The sequence below is a fragment of the Oncorhynchus mykiss genome, chromosome 9 (genome assembly GCF_013265735.2).
Source record: "Oncorhynchus mykiss isolate Arlee chromosome 9, USDA_OmykA_1.1, whole genome shotgun sequence".
NCBI classification, from domain to species: domain Eukaryota; kingdom Metazoa; phylum Chordata; class Actinopteri; order Salmoniformes; family Salmonidae; genus Oncorhynchus; species Oncorhynchus mykiss.
This window is the reverse complement of record NC_048573.1, coordinates 10,031,377-10,052,871: the sequence shown is the minus strand read 5'-3', so window position 1 is coordinate 10,052,871 and position 21,495 is coordinate 10,031,377. Positions and strand designations below refer to the sequence as shown.

The 21,495-nt window shown below is 44.5% G+C and overlaps 2 protein-coding genes across 2 annotated transcripts in view; both read right to left on the bottom strand.

The window, feature by feature from the left end:
• The window catches only part of LOC110531426 (diacylglycerol kinase delta), an 81,013-nt gene extending 63,490 nt beyond the window's left edge, over window positions 1–17,523 (bottom strand). The window contains exons 1-2 of the mRNA XM_036989246.1: window positions 17,358–17,523; window positions 14,137–14,686 (exon numbers count right to left, since the gene is read on the bottom strand). Of these exons, the coding sequence (XP_036845141.1) occupies window positions 14,137–14,325 (189 nt within the window). The 5' untranslated portion in view covers window positions 14,326–14,686; window positions 17,358–17,523. The remainder of the gene's footprint in view (window positions 1–14,136; window positions 14,687–17,357) is intronic.
• LOC118966158 (proline-rich protein 2-like) overlaps window positions 17,373–21,495 on the bottom strand; it is a 5,165-nt gene continuing 1,042 nt past the window's right edge. The window contains exons 2-3 of the mRNA XM_036989245.1: window positions 20,554–21,495; window positions 17,373–17,476 (exon numbers count right to left, since the gene is read on the bottom strand). The exon at window positions 20,554–21,495 is cut by the window's right edge and continues 537 nt beyond it. Of these exons, the coding sequence (XP_036845140.1) occupies window positions 17,373–17,476; window positions 20,554–21,495 (1,046 nt within the window). The remainder of the gene's footprint in view (window positions 17,477–20,553) is intronic.

Here is a 21,495-nt window from a genome sequence, read left to right as displayed (position 1 = left end):
TTCTCTCTCTCGCTATCCCTCCTCTCTCCTCGTCCCTCTCTGTTTCTCTCTCTCGCTATCCCTCCTCTCTCCTCGTCCCTCTGTTTCTCTCTCTCGCTATCCCTCCTCTCTCCTCGTCCCTCTCTGTTTCTCTCTCTCGCTATCCCTCCTCTCTCCTCGTCCCTCTCTGTTTCTCTCTCTCGCTATCCCTCCTCTCTCCTCGTCCCTCTCTGTTTCTCTCTCTCGCTATCCCTCCTCTCTCCTCGTCCCTCTCTGTTTCTCTCTCTCGCTATCCCTCCTCTCTCCTCGTCCCTCTCTGTTTCTCTCTCTCGCTATCCCTCCTCTCTCCTCGTCCCTCTCTGTTTCTCTCTCTCGCTATCCCTCCTCTCTCCTCGTCCCTCTCTGTTTCTCTCTCTCGCTATCCCTCCTCTCTCCTCGTCCCTCTGTTTTTCTCTCTATCCCTCCTCTCTCCTCGTCCCTCTCTGTTTCTCTCTCTCCCTCCACTCACCTCGTCCCTCTCTGTTTCTCTCTCTCGCTATCCCTCCACTCACCTCGTCCCTCTCTGTTTCTCTCTCTCGCTATCCCTCCTCTCTCCTCGTCCCTCTCTGTTTCTCTCTCGCTATCCCTCCACTCACCTCGTCCCTCTCTGTTTCTCTCTCGCTATCCCTCCTCTCTCCTCGTCCCTCTCTGTTTCTCTCTCTCGCTATCCCTCCTCTCTCCTCATCCCTCTCTCTTTTCCTGGCAATCAGTGTTTCTAAGTCTGTCATTGTGAGTGTCCAGGCTGTTTCACAATCAGCGTTTCTAAGTCTGTCATTGTGAGTGTACAGGCTGTTTTACAATCAGCATTTCTAAGTCTGTCATTGTGAGTGTACAGGCTGTTTTACAAGCTGTTGTCTGCCAGATTCACACACACACAGTAATGTTTTGAGGGCATGCATGGGAATGTGCGTGTGCACCTCTGCGGCTCTCACGCAACAGGCTGAGGGGGTGTGAAGAGCACAATGTTACCGAAGGAGCGAGAGACAGAGAGACAATGACAGAGAGACAGAGCGAGAGAGCCAGACACACAGACACACAGAGAGCGAGACAGCGAGAGCGAGCCAGAGAGCGAGCCAGAGCGAGAGCGAGCCAGAGAGCGAGCCAGAGCGAGAGCGAGATGGCGAGCCAGAGCGAGAGCGAGATGGCGAGCCAGTGAGACAGAGAGTGACCGAGCGAGACAGAGCGAGGGAGCAAGCAGGACAAGAGAGCGAGCGAGACAAGAGCGAGACAGAGCGAGGGAGCAAGCGGGACAAGAGAGCGAGCGAGACAAGAGCGAGACAAGAGAGCGAGCGATCAAGCGAGAGAGAGGGGGAGAGAGAGCGAGAGAGAGAGAGGGGGGAGAGAGCGAGAGAGAGGGGGAGAGAGAGCGAGAGAGAGAGAGGGGGGAGAGAGCAAGAGCGAGAGACTGATACATTTAAATCCGACTGGGTTAAGTTGTAACCAGCATTGTATGGCTTGCAGAATCTTATTTATTTTTGCAAACTTTTTATTGAAATTGATTGTGGTAAATTCATTTATCTTTTTTGAGATATGAATACCAAGTATGTCTACTTCACAATCCCCCCCATTTTATTGGTCAACTAAAAGTAGTGTATTTTAACAATCCAATACATAATATGGTACACTTGTCATAATTCGGTTTTAATCCAGAGAGGCTAGAAAAGTGATCAAGATCTTCAAATGAGACTGTGCAGGGATCCAGATTGCGGACCTAAGAAATAACTAGAGTCATCGGCATACATTGACACTTTTAGTTTTTATCCCTTGGATTTCTAACACCTTGATATTCCTCTTGGATCTAATTTTAATAGCTAGCATTTCAATGGCCATAATAAATAGATACGGAGACAATGAACAACCTTGTTTTGCTCCTCTAAAAAGCTCAATAGGTCAATTTACTAGTTTACACCTGGGGTTGCTGTACATAACTTTAACCCATTGTATAAGAGATTCACCGAAATGAAAGTACTCCTATATATAAATTCTAGTCGTACTTTATCAAATGCCTTTTCAAAATCAGCTATGAAGACCAGGTCTGGTATCTTTGATGTTTCATAATGTTCAGTTGTTTCAAGTAGTTGTCGTATATTATCTCCAATATATCATCCATGTAAAAAACCTGTCTGATCAGAATGAACAATATCTAGTTTAATTTTTTTTTTTAATTCTATGTGCTATGCATTTCACCAGGATTTTTGCCTTACCACATTGAAGTGTAAGAGCCCTCCAGTTTTTAAATGGGTACCATTTTCCATCCAATTTGCATTATTTTTGTGATACATTACACTTGATCGTTCTTGAACAAGTACCTCCATTTCTTGTTGATTTTCCTCTAACCTATTGTGTGCCTCTGTAGTACCTTTACCTGCTCTCTTACTTCCTCTATATCCTTTTTTAGTCTAATCTCTTTTGACCAAAATTGATTTTGTTTTAAAGATGATTATTGAATTGCATTGCCTCTAACGGCACATTTAAAGGGGATCTGCTGTGCCTATGTTATGCAGAAAAAAAAGACAATTCTAAATTATTTTGTCTTTGTTAAGAACAAATTGACATCCAGTAGGCTTTGATAAAATGTCCAATATCCCCGTCCACGTGGAAATTCTGTAAGAGTTATATGGAGGCCAATTAGATGGTGGTCCGATCACATTCAGTCTCCTATTAATACTTTTGATGCCAGCATGAATGAGACTAGGAAGTAATCAAGACAGCTAGCTTGATAAAGCCTCCTCCATGTATATCTCACTAGGTCAGGTTATTTCCGTATCCCATTATCCACTAGTTCTAATGTATCCATGATACTTGTGATCTCCTTAAGTGCATCAGGGTGATAGTTTGTAGTGTGATGTCCCTTTCTGGTCCATAGAAGGTATTTAAAAAATGTATTATAATCTCCCACCATAAAAATAGATCCATTCATTGATTGTGAGCTCAATAGATTGTTATACAGTACCAGTCCAGTTTGGACACACCTATTCATTCAAGGGATTTTCATTATTTTTTAAAACTATTTTCTACATTGTACAATAGTAGTGAAGACAACAAAACTATGAAATAACACATATGGAATCATGTAGTAACCAAAAAACGTGTTAAATATATTTTAGGTTTTAGATTCTTCAAAGTAGCCACCCTTTGCCTTTATGACAGATTTTGGTCTACGAGTAGGCGTGTCCAAACTTTTGACTGGTACTGTATATATATTTTCGAAGAAGTGTGGATCATCATCATCATTTGGCCAATATAGATTAATTAGCCAGATCTGTTTTTGGTCCAATTCCTTGAGGTTCTGTTGGACACTTTTCACAATTGGATCAAAATTGTTGTTAATTAATATAAAATCACCCCTTTTGAGTTTCTTTGCCCATAACAAAAAATATTCCTCCCTCCCAGTCCTTTTTTCCACCCAACCTTATCTATATTTGTAGAGTGAGTTTCTTGTAAACAATAGAGATTATATTCTCTCTCATTATAGGTAAAAATGTACTTTTTTTATGATATGCTAAGCCATTACAAATTGTAATTGGCTATACTTTTTTCCCCACTTACCATAATGATACCCAAGTTTACATGAAAATGTTTTGTCATTTAGCAGACTTAGTAATGAATGCATACATTTTCAATCTTCTTTGTAGTGTCAATTATACTTACCACAACTGTGGAGTGTTAGGGGCAAAAAACTAAATGTGCCCCCGGGGGGGACCCAGGACCGAGTTTGGGAAACACTGCTATACAGTGATGAGTAATGGCAGTAAAAGATTACCACAAACCTGAACTCAGCTGTATACAGATATAAGTCACAGCTTCAGAAACAGAATCAAATCTAGACAGATGAGACAGAGATAGACGGTTTGGAAAGGGAAATGCATGAGCGGTTAGTACACACGTAGAGCATGTAAGCGTGGCCATGCTCTGTGGTAACAGAAGAAGTACAATCTTATCACTCCATCGCTCTCTTTCTCTCACTCTCTCACTTTCCCCTCTATACTTCAAAGTAATGGGGACCCACATGGCAGTCTCACAGAATGCACCTGCTGCTACTACCTCCCCTCTTCCCATTACTTTCGGAGGGACCCTTCAACGACACACACACACACACACACACACGGAGCAAGTAAACCCTAAAAAACAGTTAGTCAGTTTAAATCTACTTCCCCTTCTCTTTACACTGACAATCAGTGGTGTAAAGTACTTAAGTAAAAATACTTGAAAGTACTACTTAAGTATTTTGAGGGGGTAATATTTATATTTAAACATCAAAATATATTTGAGATTCTTCAAAGTAGCCACCCTTTGCCTTGATGACAGCTTTGCACACTCTTGGTACTGTAGCCAGCTAACATTGAACCTCGTTGGCTTGCGCTCGCTACCTGCAAATTCATGCAGGGTAGTAATGTCATTGGGGCGGCAGGTGGCCCCTGAACAAGGCAGTTAACACACTGTTCCCTGGTAGGCCGTCATTGTAAACAAGAATTTCTTGCTAACTGACATGCCTAGTTAAATTAAATAAATGTATGAGTTGGGATAATGGTTCATAGCTAGCGAGCTACTTGTCGAAACAAAAGACTCCACTGTGCCAGTAACCATTTCACTGTATCGTTTAAACCTTCTGTATCCTGTGCATGTGACAGATACACTTAGATTTTATTTGATATAGCGTGTGTTTACCAGAGACGGTAATGAGAAGAACAACATGACCTGCACCAAAGTCAATTTAGGATATAACGTTAGGCCAACGAGACAGTGTCCAAGTTCTACAATTCACTGGTAGAATGCCCTGCTTTTATTTTCTATAATTAGCCATTAACGTGTAAATAATGATTTTATTGCGAGTTTGTTTTCCTGTAATAACGAATACAAATGAGTTAAAAGTGAAGACGTTGTCAGCTATATGATATGGTCATTATTTGAACTGGCTAGCCAGCTAACTTAACGTTAGCTAGCTCTTAACGTTAGCTAGCTCTTAACGTTAGCAAGCTCTTAACGTTAGCAAGCTCTTAACGTTAGCAAGCTCTTAACGTTAGCAAGCTCTTAACGTTAGCAAGCTCTTAGCGTTAGCAAGCTCGCTAACAAGATAGCAACAAACCAAAACATAATTTAGAAAGTTGTGTTTAGTTGCCTGGTTGATTTAAACGGATGGGTTTATTGATGTTATGTTTACAGACATGTCGATAGAAGTAGTATAAGTCTTTGAATCTTTGGTAATGTTTAGTACACTACCGTACTCACTCTGTTTAGCACATGGCCTCACATGTGAATCCTTAAACAGATGGGTGGAGCTAAGGGTTAAGAGGGCGTGAACGACGAAGAAGAGCTCTCCAGTAGGTGTATCAACAACAAAAAAGTGGCATTACAAGTTTATCAACTTGAAAAGCAGAATTACTTTCCCATTGTTCTTCAACTGTAGTTTATCATATACCATTTTCTAGCTCTGAGTACTTTCACTTTTGATTTGTAAGTATATTTAAAAACAATGAGAGTGAGAGAGAGAGAGAGAGTGAGAGAGTGAGAGAGAGAGTGAGTGAGAGAGTGAGAGAGAGAGTGAGTGAGAGAGTGAGAGAGTGAGAGAGTGAGAGAGAGAGAGAGAGAGAGAACCTCACCCTAACATGATTTGAAAGTTCTCTCTTCTCTCCTCTCCTAATATGATGGTTTTAAAGCAAACATCCTTCCTCTGCCAACCTTTGTTTTTTGCTTTCAAGAGTTACTCATCACTTTTTTGGCTGGTATTTAAAGGGACCTTGGCTTTAGCCGATTCACCAAAGACAGATTTCCCAAAAACATGTCGGTCTGTGTGTGTGTGTGTCGGTCTGTGTGTGTGTGTGTGTGTGTGTCTGTCTGTGTGTGTGTGTCTGTGTGTGTGTGTCTGTCGGTCTGTGTGTGTCTGTCTGTGTGTGTCTGTCTGTGTGTGTCTGTCTGTGTGTCTGTGTGTGTTACCCACTAACAAAAACCTCAGAATTGTTTCTTCCTGTCAGTGTTCTATTTCCAGTAAGTCAGTTATAAAACAGAAACCAACTGACATTACTATACTGACCACTGACCTCTAACCCCTAGAGAGAGAGGTCAGAGGGAACAACTGACTCGTCTTACATACAGTTGAAGTCAGAACTTTACATACACTTGGGGTGGAGTCATTAAAACTCGTTTTTCAACCACTCTACAAATTTCTTGTTGACAAACTATAGTTTTGGCAAGTCGGTTAAGACATCTACTTTGTGCACGACACAAGTCATTTTCCTAACAATTGTTAACAGACAGATTAGTTCACTTATAATTCACTGTATCACAATTCCAGTGGGTCAGAGGTTTACATACACTAAGTTGACTGTGTCTTTAAACAGCTTGGAAAGTTCCAGAAAATGATGGCATGGCTTTAGAAGCTTCTGATAAATGATGTCAAAGAGCCTGAGTCAATTAGAGGTGTACCTGTGGATGTATTTCAAGGCCTAACTTCAAACTCAGTGCCTCTTTGCTTGACATCATGGGAAAATCAAAAGAAATCAGCCAAGACCTCAGAAACAAAAAATGTAGACCTCCACAAGTCTGGTTCATCCTTGGGAGCAATTTCCAAATGCCTGAAAGTACCACGTTCATCTGTACAAACAATAGTACACAAGTATAAACACCATGGGACCACTCAGCCATCATACCTCTCAGGAAGGAGACGCGTTCTGTCTCCTAGAGATGAACGTACTTTGGTGTGAAAAGTGCAAATCAATCCCAGAACAAAAGCAAAGGACCTGGTGAAGATGCTGGAGGAAACAGGTACAACTTTTTGGAGAAATGTCCTCTGGTCTGATGTTTGGAGGGAAAAGGGGGAGGCTTGCAAGCCAAAGAACACCATCCCAACCATGAAGCATGGGGGTGGCAGCATCAAGTTGTGGGGGTGCTTTGCTGCAGGAGGGACTGGTGCACTTCACAAAATAGATGGCTTCATGAGGGAGGAAAATCAGGTGGATATATTGAAGCAATATCTCAAGACATCAGTCAGGAAGATAAATCTTGGTCGCAAATGGGTCTTCCAAATGGACAATGACCCCAAGCATACTTCCAAAGTTGAGGCAAAGTGGCTTAAGGATAAAGTCACATTTTTGGAGTGGCCATCACAAAGCCCTAACCTCAATCCCATAGAAAATGTGTGAGCAGAACTGAAAAGGTGTGCGCGAGCAAGGAGACCTACAAACCTGACTCAGTTACACCAGCTCTGTCAGGAGGAATGGGCCAAAATCCATCCAACTTATTGTGGGAAACTTGTGGAAGGCTACCCGAAACGTTTGACCCAAGTTAAATAATTTAAAGGAAATGCTACCAAATACTAATTGAGTGTATGTAAACGTCTGACCAACTGAGAATGTGATGAAAGAAACAAAAGCTGAAATAAATCACCCTACTATTATTCTGACATTTCACATTCTTAAAATAAAGTGGTGATCCTAACTGACCTAAGACAGGGCATTTTTACTAGGATTAAATGTCAGGAATTGTGAAAAACTGAGTTTAAATGTATTAGGCTGAGGTGTATGTAAACTTCCGACTTCAACTGTAACTGTCATGTATTTGACGTCTGTGTGTGTAATATCATCCTTAGAGGGAATGACGTGACCGTGAGCCAGGCCATAGAATGACAACAACTAGAATGGACATTGCCATTCATTCAAAGCAATACGGAAAAATCTGTATAAATACAGTATCAATGGCTCTGGGATAATTTGAATACAAGACTTGTAATTCCTCAGGACTTTTAATGTAAATGTATTCACGCTCTCCCTCCAGCCAATCCTGTTGTCAGTTCAGTTGGGACGGGCTTTATGTTCTACGGACGATTCCGGAAAGTGTCATTATACATTCTTTCTGAACCTCGTTCCTTTCCCTCCCTCCCTCCCTCTCTCTCTCTCAACCCAGTGTCTCTCTCTCTCTCTCATATTATTACTTTGCCTGTGTGCCAACATCACACACTCTCTCCATGCATCACACACACTCTCCCCATGCATCACACACACACTCTCCCCATGCATCACACACACACTCTCCCCATGCATCACACACACACTCTCCCCATGCATCACACACACACTCTCCCCATGCATCACACACACACTCTCCCCATGCATCACACACTCTCTCCATGCATCACACACTCTCTCCATGCATCACACACTCTCTCCATGCATCACACACTCTCTCCATGCAGGCACTTGAGGATGGAGATTATAGGACAGGTGTGGGGAGTCTCTCTCACACACACACACACACTTTAAGGTTAGACAGGGTGTGTGTGTAATTGGCAGGTATGTATTTTCAGCTGTGACCTTCTGTCCTACTTCCTTCCAGATATACCAAGAGTGTGTTCCAAATGGCCCCTATTCACTAGATACTTTATGGTCAAAAGTAGTGCACTATATAGGGAATAGGGTGCCATTTGACACATCTACACACACTGCATAGTTCAACAGGTTTGCGTTTTGAAATGACCATAATTGCTGTACATTACTTTGAAAGACTCTTACGCGCGCGTGTGTGTGTGTGTGTACAGTTTCCTGTTTGAAGAGGTTTCTAAGGAGCTGATGAAAAAAACAGACTATTTTTAGAGTAAGACAGAAAGAGAGTAAGACAGACAGAAAGAGAGAGAAACAGAAAGAGAGACAGAGAAAGACAAATAGAGAAACAGAGAAACAGAGAAAGAAAGACAAAAAGAGACAGAGGAAGTGAAAGACTTAAGTTCCTTCCTGTTGTTGTTATGTTCTTTTTATAAATGGACTACGCCTGTCTGTTGTGTGTGTGTGTGTGTGTGTGTGTGAGTGTGTGTGTGTGTGTGGGGGGGGGGGGGGGGGGGGGGGGGGGGGGGGGGGTTGTGTTGTTATGTCCTTCTTGTAAATGGTCTATGCCCGGAGAACATAGTTGATATAAAACAGAAAACTCAGAGGACTAAAAAAGATGACTAATAATTAAACAGACAAGGTGCTGCTGTCTAGCAATCAATTGATCTTTCTCTCTCTGTCCGTCTGTCTGTACATTGGTTCCTCAATCTATCCCTTGCTCTCTCCATCCATTTGTTGATGTCTAAAATGATAGCGTTCCTAATGCTAATCTGTTGATGGATGAGGTACTCTCTAAGGACAGAATCATAGTTATTTTAGGTGATAGATAGTCACTAGATATAGGCCCATGTTGACGCCATTCTTGATACACACGGGAAACTGTTGAGCGCGAAAAACCCAGCAGCGTTGCAGTTCTTGCACACAAACTGGTACGCATGGCACCTACCACCCCATTCTAAGGCCCTTGTCCTTTCCATTCACCCTCTGAATGGCACAGTGGGGAGAAAAAGTATTTGATACACTGCCGATGTTGCAGGTCTTCCTATTTACGAAGCATGTAATTTACAAAGCATGTAATCTGTCATTTTTTATCATAGGTACACTTCTGTGAGAGACGGAATCTAAAACAAAAATCCAGAAAATCACATTGTATGATTTTATAGTAATTAATTTGCATTTTATTGCATGACATAAGTATTTGATACATCAGAAAAGCAGAACTTAATATTTGGTACAGAAACCTTTGTTTGCAATTAAGGAGATCATACGTTTCCTGTAGTTCTTGACCAGGTTTGCACACACTGCAGCAGGGATTTTGGCACACTCCTCCATACAGACCTTCTCCAGATCCTTCAGGTTTCGGGGCTGTCGCTGGGCAATACGGACTTTCAGCTCCCTCCAAAGATTTTCTATTGGGTTCAGGTCTGGAGACTGGCTAGGCCACTCCAGGACCTTGAGATGCTTCTTACAGAGCCACTCCTTAGTTGCCCTGGCTGTGTGTTTCGGGTCGTTGTCATGCTGGAAGACGCAGCCACGACCCATCTTCAATGCTCTTACTGAGGGAAGGAGGTTGTTGGCCAAAATCTTGCGATACATGGCCCCATCCATCCTCCCCTCAATACGGTGCAGTCGTCCTGTCCCCTTTGCAGAAAAGCATCCCTGAAGAATGATGTTTCCACCTCCATTCTTCACGGTTGGGATGGTGTCCTTGGGGTTGTACTCATCCCTCTTCTTCTTCCAAACATGGCGAGTGGAGTTTAGACCAAAAAGCTTTATTTTTGTCTCATCAGACCACATGACCTTCTCCCATTCCTCCTCTGGATCATCCAGATGGTCATTGGCAAACTTCAGACGGGCCTGGACATGCGCTGGCTTGAGCAGGGCGACCTTGCGTGCGCTGCAGGATTTTAATCCATGACGGCGTAGTGTGTTACTAATGGTTTTCTTTGAGACTGTGGTCCCAGCTCTCTTCAGGTCATTGTCCAGGTCCTGCCGTGTAGTTCTGGGCTGATCCCTCACCTTCCTCATGATCATTGATGCCCCACGAGGTGAGATCTTGCATGGAGCCCCAGACCGAGGGTGATTGACCGTCATCTTGAACTTCTTCCATTTTCTAATAATTGCGCCAACAGTTGTTGCCTTCTCACCAAGCTGCTTGCCTATTGCCCTGTAGCCCATCCCAGCCTTGTGCAGGTCTACAATTTAACCCTGATGTCCTTACACAGCTCTCTGGTCTTGGCCATTGTGGAGAGGTTGGAGTCTGTTTGAGTGTGTGGACAGGTGTCTTTTAGACAGGTAACAAGTTCAAACAGGTGTAGTTAATACAGGTAATGAGTGGAGAACAGGTGGGCTTCTTAAAGAAAAACTAACAGGTCTGTGAGAGCTGTGAGAGGATTTTTGTTTTAGATTCCGTTTCTCACAGTTGAAGTGTACCTATGATAAAAATTACAGACCTCTTCATGCTTTGTACGTAGGAAAATCTGCAAAATCGGCAGTGTATCAAATACTTGTTCTCCCCACTGTATACACAGTCTCCGGGATGCTGCCCTTCTTGGTAGAGTTGCAAAAAGACAAATATCAGACTGGCCAATAAAAAGAAAAGATTAAGATGGGCAAAAGAACACAGACACTGGACAGAGGAACTCTGCCTAGAAGGCCAGCATCCCAGAGTCGCCTCTTCACTGTTGATGTTGAGACTGGTGTTTTGTGGGTACTATTTAATAAAGCTGCCAGTTGAGGACTTGTGAGGCGTCTGTTTCTCAAACTAGACACTAATGTACTTGTCCTCTTGCTCAGTTGTGCACCGGGGCCTCCCACTCCTCTCTCTATTCTGGTTAGAGACAGTTTGCGCTGTTCTGTGAATGGAGTAATACACAGCGTTGTACGACATCTGCAGTTTCTTGGCAATTTCTCACATGGAATAGCCTTCCTTTTTCAGAACAAGAATAGACCGACGAGTTTCAGAAGAAAGTCCTTTGTTTCTGGCCATTTTGAGCCTGTAATCGTAGTACTGGGAAGTGAATATATATAGATCCATGTCTCCTTCACTTCCCCGTCTGATTCTACCCTGAATCCAATGTGTTCTCTAATATTAAGTTTCTCTGAAATAGATGAGAGAGAGAGAGAATATGAATTGTCTGATTATCTCTGCTCTGTCAGAGATACGAAGCAGAGACAGATCCTTACCAAGTACAGCCTGAGTGACCAATTGTCAATAGAAACCAGCAGATATAAAAAGACATGGCTTCTCAAAGAGCAGAGTGTATGTGGTCACTGTACGACAGGGGAGGTAGAGACAGAGATGCTCCTTTACTGTGAGAAATATTCCTCACAAAGAGATTCATTATTCACAGGAATTACTACATTTATGCCAAATGTTATCTTATTTAACCCAGAGGAAAAACTAAAAAATATTCATGGGTGAAGGAGCAATGGCTTCTCTTGCAGCCAAATATGTATTTGCCTGCCGTAGCCTGAGGGACACTGAATAATAACATCTGCATAGTAAACAGTAACTTACGAATTAATAGTTCTAGTCCAAATCAGCCTATAGTTGTCGGTAAGGCCAAATCCCTGGGTCTATGAATAGGATAATCTGGTCACTTGACCACAGGTAAACACAATCTAATTATCATACATATGCGCACACACACACACGCACACCATTTTAGGCATGACATGACTCCATACTGATTATCAGCTTGCAATCCAATGGCTGTGACCATAACAGTGGGTCTAAGACACTGCATCTCAGTACAAGAGGCGTCACTGCAGTACCTGGTTCTAATCCAGGCTGCATCACATCTGGATTGTGATTGGGAGTCCCACAGGGCGGCGCACAATTGGCTACCAGCAATCAATAGACGTTGTCCCTGACTGAAGGAGATTTAAGAGTACCTGGACCAAGACAGACAGACGAACCATCTCAAATACACCCTATAGCTCTGGTCAAAGGTAGGTCATAGGTCAATAGGGTATCATTTGGGATTTGACCAACAATGAGTCACTGATTGAATCAGAATTCTTAGGAACAAACACAACCATGACAACGACATATAGGTGACAGGTGTGGCTTCATATTGATTCATGATGAACTATGACAGGGATCATCAACTAGATTCAGCCACAGGCCAATGTTTTCTTGAGTAGATGGTCAGAAGATCATTCTAAATCATTTGTAGACATCAAATTCACAGCAAGAAGCCCAAACAGATATAATAGACTACACATTAATTTCAAAACTTGCTTAAGTTTGTAGACAATAACTACTCTTTTTTTATGCGTGGGAATACTTGGAGATAGATTTCCAAAATTAAAATCACTTGGAGCTGATTTCCTGTTTTTACAGTCTTTAAATAAATAAATCTATAGTTTTTTGCTTAGAAAACTTGGCGGGCCAAATAAAACCACCTGCGGGCCAAATTTGGCCCACGGGCCACCTGTTGGGGAACCCTGATCTATGACTACCAATCAATAACTGTTACAATTCAACCCAGAAATCACTGTCAATGTTTGACCAACCTCAAACAAAGGTTTATGTCGTATTCAACAATACATTATTAATAATTTACTAGTGAGACGTGAGTGTGTGTAAGAGAGTGAGAGTGAGTGAGTGTGTGTGAGAGTGTTTACAAATCAGTACACCTACAGTAGGCCTACTATCCTAACCAGGATCAATTCCACAGTTAAAGACATGCTCCTGAACTTTGGCCACTAATGAGTATTTTTAAAACCTCCCGCTTTGGGCTGGACATGTCAATGTGTAGTTCATACATGCATAATCTATGAGCACAATTACTGTCTTACCTCAATTAGCCACAAAATCCCTCGTTTGAAAGCAAATGTTTTTCTGGAAGCTGTGCTATACCATTTTTCCTACATTTCCCCCATCGTGGGCCAGCCCCCTAGCAAGTCGAGTTCAACCAATGAGCTTTAGCCCCTCGCCATTTGAGTGACAGCTAGCAAGATGCACACACAGCATCGTGAAATGAGAGAGCAATGTACATATCTACACATACACTGGGTCTACAAAACATTAGGAACACCTTCCTAATATTCAGAGCATTCCACAGGGATGCCGGCCCATGTTGACTCCAATGCTTCCCACCGTTATGTCAAGGTGGCTGGATGTCCTTTGGGTGGTGGACTATTCTTGATACACATGGGAAACTGCTGAGTGTGAAAAACCCAGCAGCGTTGCAGTTCTTCACTCACTCAAACCGGTGCGTCTGGCTCCTACTACCATAACCTGTTCAAAAGGCACTTGAATATTTTGTCTTGTCCATTCACCCTCTGAATGGCACACATACACAATTGATGTCTCAATTGTCTCAAAGGCTTTAAAATCCTTATTTAATCTGTCTCATCCCCTTCATCTACACTGATTGAAGTGGATTTAACAAGTGACATCAATAAGGGATCATAGATTTAACCTGGATTCATCTGGTCAATCTGTCACGGAAAGAACAGGTGTTTTTAATGTTTTGTACACCCAGCGTATGTGACTTAGTACGCAATTTCCGTGGACCACTTTTAGCTCGTGAGCGCTACTTTCAGAACTACTGGCTAAAAAGTAAACAAAAGTACTGTAGAATCTCTTTAAGGGCTTCCACAATTTTAAAGTACCAACTCGCTCAGAGGGTCCTTAGTTGTAAAAGTACCGGAGAATCTCTTTAAGCTCTCATGATGAAGACACAAATAGGCCTATAGTGCCACAGCACAATGAAGCAAAACACAACAGATCTCACTACTGTACGTGTGTACACTGTATGCGTTTGTCTGTTTGCATTCTTGTCTATCCTACCTTGGCACGTAGCTGCCCCGATGTGGACACCTTCCGGATTAGCTTCTGCTCCGTCTCATCTGGCTCTCCGTCACTATCGGAGCTCTCTTCACCGGGTTCGGGCTGCGCCAGGTGGTCAGTTTCCAATGATGAGTGAGACTCCTGTGGTTCTTGGACGTACAGGACATTCGGATTCAGTTTGGAAGCCATGATGGTGGCTGTTTAAAGGGAAAGGACTTGGGAGAAGGAGGACTGAAGGACTTGGGAGAGGGAAGACTGAATGACTTGGGAGAAGGAGGACTGGAGGAAAGGACTTGGGAGAAGGGGGACTGAATGACTTGGGAGAAGGAGGACTGAATGACTTGGGAGAAGGAGGACTGGAGGAAAGGACTTGGGAGAAGGAGGACTGGAGGAAAGGACTTGGGAGAAGGAGGACTGGAGGAAAGGACTTGGGAGAAGGAGGACTGGAGGAAAGGACTTGGGAGAAGGAGGAGAGGGAGAAGACAATGTGACCAGACTCTCTTCTGTCTTCAATCTTCGCGCTTCGTAAGTTGATCTAAGGCGACAGGTTCTGAAAAGATGGATGATCAATATTTGATTATTAAGGAAAAGTGCCAGTTGACAGTTAGGTAGTTGGAGTTTTAAATATCCCGGTATTTTGGCTGGAAAGCTGGACAGTTTGAAATGTCTCGTATGGCAGTTAGTGTTCATCAGTTTGAAATGTCCTCGTCCACAACTTGTGCCACTCTCACTCTTTGGGGTAAGGCATAGGGACTGTCCCACCGTGTAAATTCCTCACCACATTGACTTCTTGCGAAAGGCTTAGCTGGCTGACTCATTCAGTGCTAACGTAATGTTAGCAGGCTGGTAGTAGGGCTAACGTTAGCAGGACAGTAGGGCTAACGTTAGCAGGACAGTGGGGCTAACGTTAGCAGGACAGTGGGGCTAACGTTAGCAGGACAGTGGGGCTAACGTTAGCAGGACAGTGGGGCTAACGTTAGCAGGACAGTGGGGCTAACGTTAGCAGGACAGTGGGGCTAACGTTAGCAGGACAGTAGGGCTAACGTTAGCAGGACAGTATGGCTAACGTTAGCAGACTAGTTGGCTACCAACCTTGCAAATTGATTTGTAACAATACATTCATTAAATATGTGCATGTAAGTTTGGTGAAAATGAAATTGAAACCATTAGTCATGGGTGCCAACAATTTTGGTTAAATTTGAAGTTCCACATCGGAAGTTATTTTTGTTGGAGATTACTTTATAGGGAATAGCTTGGTTTACAGCATCCTACTTACATCTTAGCCAAATATATTTAAACTCAGTTTCACAATTCCTGACATTTAATCCTAGTAAAAATTCCCTGTCTTAGGTCAGTTAGGATCACCACTTTATTTTAAGAATGTGAAATGTCAGAATAATAGTAGGGTGATTTATTTCAGCTTTTGTTTCTTTCATCACATTCTCAGTTGGTCAGACGTTTACATACACTCAATTAGTATTTGGTAGCATTTCCTTTAAATTATTTAACTTGGGTCAAACGTTTCGGGTAGCCTTCCACAACCTTCCCACAATAAATTGGGTGAAATTTGGCCCATTCCTGCTGACAGAGCTGGTGTAACTGAGTCAGGTTTGTAGGCCTCCTTGCTCACACACACACTTTTTCAGTTCTGCCCACAAATGTTCTATAGGATTGAGGTCAGGGCTTTGTGATGGCCACTCCAATACCTTGACTTTGTTGTCCTTAAGCCATTTTGCCACAACATGGAAGTATGCTTAGGGTCATTGTTCATTTGGAAGACCAATTTTCGACCAAGCTTTAACTTCCTGACTGATGCTGCTGTCTTGAGATGCTGCTTCAATATATCCACCTAATTTTCCATTCTCATGATGCTATCTATTTTGTGAAGTGCACCAGTCCCTCCTGCAGCTGAGGTCTTCTTGGCTGATTTATTTTGATTTTCCCATGATGTCAAGCAAAGAGGCAAGTTTGGCATTGAAATATATCCACAGGTACACCTCTAATTGACTCAAATTATGTCAATTAGCCTATCAGAAGCTTCTAAAGCCATGACATCATTTTCTGGTATTTTCCAAGCTGTTTATTAAATGCAGTCAACTTAGTGTATGTAAACTTCTGACCCACTGGAATTGTGATACAGTGAATTATAAGTGAAATAATCTGTCTGCAAACAATTGGAAAAGTTACTTGTGTCATGCTTAAAGTAGATGTCATACTTTTCACAAGATGGTTAACAAGAAATGTGTGGAGTGGTTGAAAAACGAGTTTTAATGACTCAACCTAAATGTATGTAAACTTCAGACTTCAACTGTAGTACATCACACACACACACACACAAAAAAAAATCCAACACGACGGATCAGTTGTATGTAATAACTCCAGAATAGAAACGTGAGGTTTAATTGCATTGGGACTTTTGATGCTTATACTAATGCAAATCCATATGTGGTAATGTTTTCTACCTACATACCGTTTAAGACGGTTGTTGGGCGAAACTGTCACTGGTTGACTTCTGTTTTCGTTCTTTGCTGGTTCCTCTTTATTTTCCATCAATGGATGTTTGTTGTGGTGAAGCCAAATCCACTCTTTCGTTCAAACATACACACATCGCATTAACATCTGTAGTTGTCCCTTATAAGCCTTATCACAATAAAGCAAATAGTTGATATGTATCTGTGGTTACCTGCAGTAGCTAATACAACATTTGACTGTCACGGGTCTCAATTTCCTTGGTTTCAGCTTTCTGAATTTAACCGACGTGTTGCTAGCCTCCACAACGACCACCTTATCTAGCCTACTGTAGCCAAACGCAGTAGGTACCAAACATATGATACAGTAGGGTTAAACGGATCGTTAAAAAGAAACGAAACGGATTTGTCGGTAACATCCATTGCTTCTACCGGCGCTTCTGCCAGCTGGCGGCTCACGAGTGACAACGTCTGATCATTCATTCTATGATAACGCTGCAGGCAGACGCGGCATACACGAAACACGGATGTCAATTACATTAATTAATGAGTTAATCTATCAACTCATTCATGAATTTATTCTGTTCACCGGCGACGCTCAGTCAAAACTGTTTCGATTCTAAAGATTTACAAACCCCATCGTCAAAATCCGGTGGGCTACGCGAGCCTCGTTCAAGGATCCCGTGGAACCAACACCGGATCAAGCGTTGATGCCATGCATCTGTATTCTACCCGGGCCAATGAAATATTTACCTCCGTTCCGGTGGTCTACAGCGGCGTCTCCCACTGCTTCTGCCCGGCCTGGGTGCCTGTCTTTCTGCTTGAATCCTGCCACACGACTGAGCTGTCACATTTCTGGTTCTCTCGCTCTACTGTCACAGGAAAACACTTTAAGCGCATAGCATCGGAGGCGATTTGATTGAATCAGGTGGGTGGGAGGGGAGGAAGAGAGCGATAAGAGGGCAGAGGAAGGAGGGTGATTTTGCGTAAAAACAGCCCTTAGACCCCCTGGGCCTTATTGATTAAGTGTGGCCTACATAGGACAACTTGTATGAATAACCTTTAGGCTACTCATTATCCAGTATGGTAAAAGGCTTTACCTCTTAAATTGTTGTTTGTTTTTTGACATCAACGTTTCATCAAACCTTTCCAGACTGTTAAAGTCCATATTGTATTTCGATAGTACTGTATCGTGTTACCTGTTCCCATCTGCAATCTGAACCTAAAATCAATGACTCCCTTGATCAGCACACAGACACTCACACACACATACCAGATACACACACGTCTCTCTGTCTCTCTCTCACTCTCACTCTCTCTCTCTCCCCGGCTCCGTCTCTCTCTCTCTCTCTCCCCTTCTCCGTCTCTCTCTCTCTCTCTGTCTCTCTCTCTCCCCCCCTTCTCCGTCTATCTCTCTCTCTCTCTCTCTCTCTCCCCTTCTCAGTCTCTCTCTCTCTCTCCATCTCTCTCTCTCTCCCCTTCTCTATCTCTCTCTGTCTGTCTGTCTGTGTCTCTCTCTCTCTCTCTCTGTCTCTCTCTCTCTCCCCTTCTCCGTCTCTCTCTCTCTCTCTCTCCCCCCTTCTCCGTCTTTCTCTCTCTCTCTGTCTCTCTCTCTCTCTCCTTCTCCGTCTCTCTCTCTCTCTCCCCTTCTCAGTCTCTCTCTCTCTCTCTCTTTCTCCATCTCTCTCTCTCTCCGTCTCTCTCTCTCTCTCCCCTTCTCAGTCTCTCTCTCTCTCTCTCTTTCTCCATCTCTCTCTCTCCCCTTCTCTATCTCTCTCTGTCTGTCTGTCTGTGTCTCTCTCTCTCTCTCTCTCTCTCTCTCTCTCTCCCCTTCTCTATCTATCTGTCTGTGTCTCTCTCTCTCTGTCTGTCTGTCTGTCTGTCTGTCTGTCTGTCTGTGTCTCTCTCTCTCTCTCTCCCCTTCTCCGTCTCTCTCTGTCCCTGGCGCCAATGGTAGATATACTGTAGGCTACACACCGTGGATACTGGTATGCTAGTTCCTTTCTTCCAGTGGTTGCCCCTGACAACGTGGACCTAGTGGATTTGGGACATGGTAGCACCTCTGACAGGCCCTTAATAACGTGGAAACATGGACATAGTGGAGCTGGGACATGGTAGTATAGTCAGCTGTGACAGTAAGACAAAAAGGAGGTTGGTTCTCTCTCTCTTTCTTTTAGCCTTTTAGGTCTTTCTTGTTTCCCGAGACAGAGGTAAGGAGCTAAGGAGGTAAGGAGTTGACAAAGATCTGAAAATAGGATACCTAGGTCACACAGAAACTCACACACAAGCACACACCAGATTGGAAATGATTGGCGATAATGTTTTAACATCATGTGGCTCTTTGCTGCCTTCTAGTGTTGATGGTCGGTTGTACATTTACGGTATATTTTACTATATATTCACTGTACATTTACTGCCTTATTGAACATATCGGAAATACTTCCTATGACTTTAATTGTGTGTATGTCAAATCAAATCAAATCAAATGTATTTATATAGCCCTTCGTACATCAGCTGATATCTCAAAGTGCTGTACAGAAACCCAGCCTAAAACCCCAAACAGCAAGCAATGCAGGTGTAGAAGCACGGTGGCTAGGAAAAACTCCCTAGAAAGGCCAAAACCTAGGAAGAAACCTAGAGAGGAACCAGGCTATGTGGGGTGGCCAGTCCTCTTCTGGCTGTGCCGGGTGGAGATTATAACAGAACATGGCCAAGATGTTCAAATGTTCATAAATGACCAGCATGGTCGAATAATAATAAGGCAGAACAGTTGAAACTGGAGCAGCAGCACGGTCAGGTGGACTGGGGACAGCAAGGAGTCATCATGTCAGGTATTCCTGGGGCATGGTCCTAGGGCTCAGGTCCTCTGAGAGAGAGAAAGAAAGAGAGAATTAGAGAGAGCATATGTGGGATGACCGGGTGGAGATGATAACAGAACATGGCCAAGTGTATGTGTGTGTTTTCTTACTCAGTCGTCGGTGGTCTCAACTTACTGTTGTGAGTTGGAATAGTAGAAAACACAAGGTGTCATTTCTAAATTTGGTTACTCATCGACCGTTTTCTGCCGTTATGTCAGTCACTGATAGTCACTCAATTAGCTACGTCAGCTGCATTGTTTTTACATCGCTAAGTTAGTCTAGTGGCCAGCTATCTAAACTTGTAGTAATCATGATTGAATTACCGCCCGGCGGCCCCCATTGATTTCGCTGATCGTTGACACTCAGATATCAAATGAAAAACTTCAAACAGCTCACTTTGTTCTCCACTCCATGGCAAAATTAGTAGGGTTGGTGACGGAGGACAGTTGGTGGGGTTGGTGACGGAGGACAGTTGGTGGGGTTGGTGACGGAGGACAGTTGGTGGGGTTGGTGACGGAGGACAGTTAGTTAGGGTTGGTGACGGAGGACAGTTGGTGGGGTTGGTGACGGAGGACAGTTGGTGGGGTTGGTGACGGAGGACAGTTGGTGGGGTTGGTGACAGAGGACAGTTGGTGGGGTTGGTGACGGAGGACAGTTAGTTAGGTTTGGTGACGGAGGACAGTTGGTGGGGTTGGTGACGGAGGACAGTTGGTGGGGTTGGTGACGGAGGACAGTTGGTGGGGTTGGTGACGGAGGACAGTTGGTTAGGGTTGGTGACGGAGGACAGTTGGTGGGGTTGGTGACGGAGGACAGTTGGTGGGGTTGGTGACGGAGGACAGTTGGTGGGGTTGGTGACGGAGGACAGTTGGTTAGGGTTGGTGACGGAGGACAGTTGGTGGGGTTGGTGACGGAGGACAGTTGGTGGGGTTGGTGACGGAGGACAGTTGGTGGGGTTGGTGACGGAGGACAGTTGGTGGGGTTGGTGATGGAGGACAGTTGGTGGGGTTGGTGACGGAGGACAGTTGGTGGGGTTGGTGACGGAGGACAGTTGGTGGGGTTGGTGACGGAGGACAGTTGGTGGGGTTGGTGACGGAGGACAGTTGGTGGGGTTGGTGGCGGAGGACAGTTGGAGGGGTTGGTGACGGAGGCCAGTTGGTGGGGTTGGTGACGGAGGCCAGTTGGTGGGGTTGGTGACGGAGGCCAGTTGGTGGGGTTGGTGACGGAGGACAGTTGGTGGGGTTGGTGACGGAGGACAGTTGGTGGGGTTGGTGACGGAGGCCAGTTGGTGGGGTTTGTGACAGGCGTTGGTGACAGGCGTTGGTGACGGGGGCCTGTTAGTGGGGTTGGTGACGGAGGCCAGTTGTTGGGGTTGGTGACAGGCGTTGGTGACAGGGGCCAGTTGGTGGGGTTGGTGACAGGGGCCAGTTGGTGGGGTTGGTGACGGGGGCCAGTTGGTGGGGTTTGTGACGGGGGCCAGTTGGTGGGGTTGGTGACAGGGGCCAGTTGGTGGGGTTGGTGACAGGGGCCAGTTGGTGGGGTCGGTGACGGGGGCCAGTTGGTGGGGTTTTTCACAGGGGCCAGTTGGTGGGGTTGGTGACGGGGGCCAGTTGGTGGGGTTGGTGACAGGCGTTGGTGACAGGGGCCAGTTGGTGGGGTTGGTGACGGGGGCCAGTTGGTGGGGTTTTTCACAGGGGCCAGTTGGTGGGGTTGGTGATGGGGGCCAGTTGGTGGGGTTGGTGACAGGGGCCAGTTGGTGGGGTTTGTGACGGGGGCCAGTTGGTGGGGTTTATGCCGGGGGCCAGTTGGTGGGGTTGGTGACAGGCGTTGGTGATGGGGGCTAGTTGGTGGGGTTTGTGACAGGGGCCAGTTGGTGGTGTTGGTGACAGGCGTTTGGTGACGGGGGCCTGTTGGTGGGGTTTGTGACAGGGGCCAGTTGATGGTGTTGGTGACAGGCGTTTGGTGACGGGGGCCTGTTGGTGGGGTTGGTGACGGAGGCCAGTTGGTGGGGTTTGTGACAGGGGACAGTTGGAGGG